General features: G+C 56.2%; 2 protein-coding genes across 2 annotated transcripts in view; one reads left to right on the plus strand and one right to left on the minus strand.

The window, feature by feature from the left end:
* Window positions 1-69: 69 nt before the first annotated feature.
* ACA1_165080 (uncharacterized protein) lies at window positions 70-428 on the minus strand (the record flags this gene model as incomplete). The annotated part of the gene is made up of 2 exons (XM_004353974.1): window positions 70-234; window positions 315-428. 2 exons carry the CDS (start codon window positions 426-428, stop codon window positions 70-72), a joined length of 279 nt encoding a protein of 92 aa, XP_004354026.1.
* Window positions 429-846: 418 nt separating this feature from the next.
* ACA1_165090 (uncharacterized protein) overlaps window positions 847-1,235 on the plus strand; it is a gene marked incomplete at both ends in the record, with an annotated part of 3,004 nt that continues 2,615 nt past the window's right edge. Inside the window, one exon of the mRNA XM_004353975.1 lies at window positions 847-1,068. Coding sequence (XP_004354027.1) covers window positions 847-1,068 — 222 coding nt within the window. The remainder of the gene's footprint in view (window positions 1,069-1,235) is intronic.

Here is a 1,235-nt window from a genome sequence, read left to right on the forward strand (position 1 = left end):
CCCTTTACCAGGCATCGCGCCTCCTGCTCCACCGCACACGCACCACCGCACCACCGCACACACACACGTTCAGTTGCCGCACCACCGCACACGCACACGCGTTGTCGTCGGTGGGCGCACCTGCGTGATGCGGGACTGGTTGAGCTTGACGTCGAGCTCAGGCAGGCGGTAGGCTTTGGTGAACCGCTCCTTGACGATCGTTGGCCGCCCCAGGAAGGTGGCCTTGTACACTCGCTGCACGGCACCAGATCGCACAAGATGAATAAATTAACAGAATAAAAAAGATGAAATCGATGCAGTTGGAGAGGGCGTACAGCCTCAGCGCCCTGGCTGATGAGCTCTGGATTGAGAGGGCGCAAGTCGTCAGGTATGCCCGCCTTCTCCCACACCTCGGAACTGCGATCGCCCCCTGTCGTCTCCAACTCCATTCTTTTTTTGGTGGTATGCCTCCTTATTTTTCCTTTTGTTATTTTTTGCTGTTCCCACACGTCGGTACCGAACGGGCCGCCTCGGCCTGGTCTGAGAGCCCCCTACTATCTCTCAGCGTTCAGTTCGCTCCCTTCTTCTTCTTCTTCTCTTCCAGAAGAAGCGAACGAGAGCCAGCGCACAGACAGGCCTGAGTAGAGCCCAGTGCAAACCCACCAGAAATAAAAAGAGAAAATAAGGAAATAAAAGAGAAAATAAGGAAATAAAAAATAAAAAAGAAAGAACTAAAAAGCAGGTGCGACGCAGCGGCCACGTCGCTCGCGCGTGAGGGCCGCCATCCGAGGACTTCGAACTCGGGCACCAGCGTCCGCTTCTTCTTGGCCTTCTTCCCTTCGAGGCTCGTGTGGACGACTAGTCATCATGGTGAAAAGAGAGAGAGAGAAGTGTGGTGAGGAGAGCTGCGCGATCATCGCACGCAACACAGGAGCTCTCCCGACGGACGTACCCGAACTTGCCGTTCCTGAAGAGGACGGCGCTGGCTGCGGTCCTCTGGTGCTCCTGTGCCCGCTTCCGCTCGAGCAGCCGGAACTGGAGCTGCTGCTTTTCTGCAAGGAGGCACCAAAGAGTGAGCCTTTCTCGTGTGTGCGTGTGCGTCGTGTCATTGCGTGGCGTACCTTTGATTTCAGTGACTGCACCTCTTCCCCCCAGCTTCAGCGCCTGGTGGTACCACCCGGTCTTCCTCTACACACGTCCACAAAGTCAGCGTTGTGTCCTACCGTGAGTTGTGTGTGTGTGTGTGTGTGTGTGCA

The sequence above is a fragment of the Acanthamoeba castellanii genome (genome assembly GCF_000313135.1).
Source record: "Acanthamoeba castellanii str. Neff unplaced genomic scaffold scf7180000084732, whole genome shotgun sequence".
Classification (NCBI taxonomy): domain Eukaryota; phylum Discosea; order Longamoebia; family Acanthamoebidae; genus Acanthamoeba; species Acanthamoeba castellanii.